This window comes from Sus scrofa, chromosome 2 (genome assembly GCF_000003025.6).
Source record: "Sus scrofa isolate TJ Tabasco breed Duroc chromosome 2, Sscrofa11.1, whole genome shotgun sequence".
NCBI lineage: Eukaryota > Metazoa > Chordata > Mammalia > Artiodactyla > Suidae > Sus > Sus scrofa.
In genome coordinates, this window is record NC_010444.4 from 12,002,850 (window position 1) to 12,004,886 (window position 2,037).

General features: G+C 42.3%; 1 protein-coding gene across 1 annotated transcript; it reads left to right on the top strand.

Moving 5' to 3' along the window:
- On the top strand, positions 849-1,799 carry LOC110259447 (olfactory receptor 5A2-like). Its single transcript, XM_021084660.1, has one exon. It carries the CDS (start codon positions 849-851, stop codon positions 1,797-1,799), a length of 951 nt encoding a protein of 316 aa, XP_020940319.1.

The window sequence follows — 2,037 nt, forward strand, 5'->3', positions numbered from 1 at the left end:
TTTACTACCTAAAAGAATGGGTTGTTTTTATTATGGATTGAATTTTCTTCCTCAAAATGGAATATGTAAAATATAGCCTGTTGTATTTAGTTTCTTTTTTGATTCTCATATTAAAGTATATAAAATATAGGAAGAAATTCCTAATTTATTGTAAACAGGTTTTTAAAAATTTTTTGTTTCTGTTTTTTTCCTTTTTATGGCTGCACCTGTGGCATATGGAAGTTCCCAGCTAGGGGTCAAATTGGAGCTGCAGCTGCAAGCTTATGCCACAGCAACAGCAATGTTAGATCCAAGCCACATCTGCAAACTACACCACAGCTCATGGGAACGCCAGATCCCTGACCCACTGAGTGAGGCCAGGGATTGAACCTGCATCCTCATGGATACTAATCAGATTCATTTCCCCTGTGCTACAATGGGAACTTTGGGTTTATATTTTGAAGTTAAGAGATCTAAAAAGCTATAAGAAACCCAAAGTCCAAAGGAACCCTGAGACTCATCTGATTCAACCTTCCCATTTTTCAATTGAGAAAATGAGGATCCAAAGAGATGAAGTGACTTTTTCACAGTCCTCTGGGGAGTTAGGAATGGAGCTGTGGGGAAAATTCAGATTACTGACTCCCAATCTCTTCTTTATGAGACTGATTCTCTTCTAGGGAACAAGTTATGCAGCATGCAGATTTTAAATAGTGTCAAGAGATTATCGGAGGCTGAATTCCTCTGAGTAGACTGCCCAGCAGGTGGCTAAACTTGGTGTTAACTGTATGACCTTCTAGGAAATAACCACGCATAGAATAACAAAGTCTGATTGAAAGATTGCCTCTTTCCTTTATGCAGGAAGCAGGTCTATGGCTGGAGGAAGGAATGACACAATTGTGACAAAATTCATCCTCCTGGGATTTTCAGATCATCCGCAAATGAAGGTTTTCCTTTTTGTGTTATTCCTGGGGATTTACCTCCTGACCCTAGCCTGGAACCTGAGCCTCATTGCCCTCATCAGGATGGACTCCCACCTACACACGCCCATGTACTTCTTCCTCAGTAACCTGTCCTTCTTAGATATTGGCTATGTGTCCTCCACAGCCCCCAAAATGCTCTCTGACATCATCACAGAGCAGAAAAGCATTTCCTTTGTTGGCTGTGCCACGCAGTACTTTTTCTTCTGTGGAGCTGGGCTGACTGAGTGCTATCTTTTGGCAGCCATGGCATATGACCGGTATGCTGCAATTTGCAACCCATTGCTCTATACAGCCCTCATATCCCATACACTTTGTTTAAAGATGGTGGCTGGGGCCTATGTGGGTGGATTCCTCAGTTCTTTGATTGAAACATACTTACTCTATCGGCATGATTTCTGTGGGCCCAATACGATCAACCACTTCTTCTGTGACCTTCGTCCCATCCTAGTTCTGTCCTGCTCAGATACCTTCATCATCCAGGTGGTGATCTTCCTTGTAGCTGTTGTTGTTGGAGTGGTATCTGCCCTTGTGCTCCTCCTCTCTTATGGCTACATTGTTGCTACTGTCCTGAATATCAGCTCAGCTAAAGGCAGGAGCAAGGCCTTCAGTACCTGTACCTGCCATCTGACAGCTGTGACCCTCTTCTACGGTTCTGGTCTCTTCATGTACATGCGACCTAGTTCCAGCTACTCCCTGGACCGAGACAAGGTGGTGTCCGTATTCTATGCTCTGGTGATCCCTATGTTGAATCCCATCATCTACAGTCTTAGAAATGAGGAGATAAAAAGAGCCATGAGGAAAGTCATGGAAAGGGATTATGTACTTTCTCTTGGGTGCTGATTTTTTCCTACCCTGACGTAATGTTGACAATAAAGCTGTCCGTTGGGTCACTTGTTCAGACTTTCATGTAGGTTTGGACTAGTTGATTTGCATGATGATTTGTGCAGATCAACATTTTTTTTCTTTCCTCTTTCAATATTCCTCTAACCATTTTCTGTTGGTTACTGGAAAACAATTTGGCGGTTATTAGTTTCTAGAATGAATAGCATTGTGTAGATTTGAGATTATAAATGTTCCG

What these genes read in the sequence shown, in the direction of transcription:
- LOC110259447 (XM_021084660.1), top strand. Translation starts at nt 849, where the DNA reads ATGGCTGGAGGAAGGAATGACACAATTGTGACAAAATTCATCCTCCTG.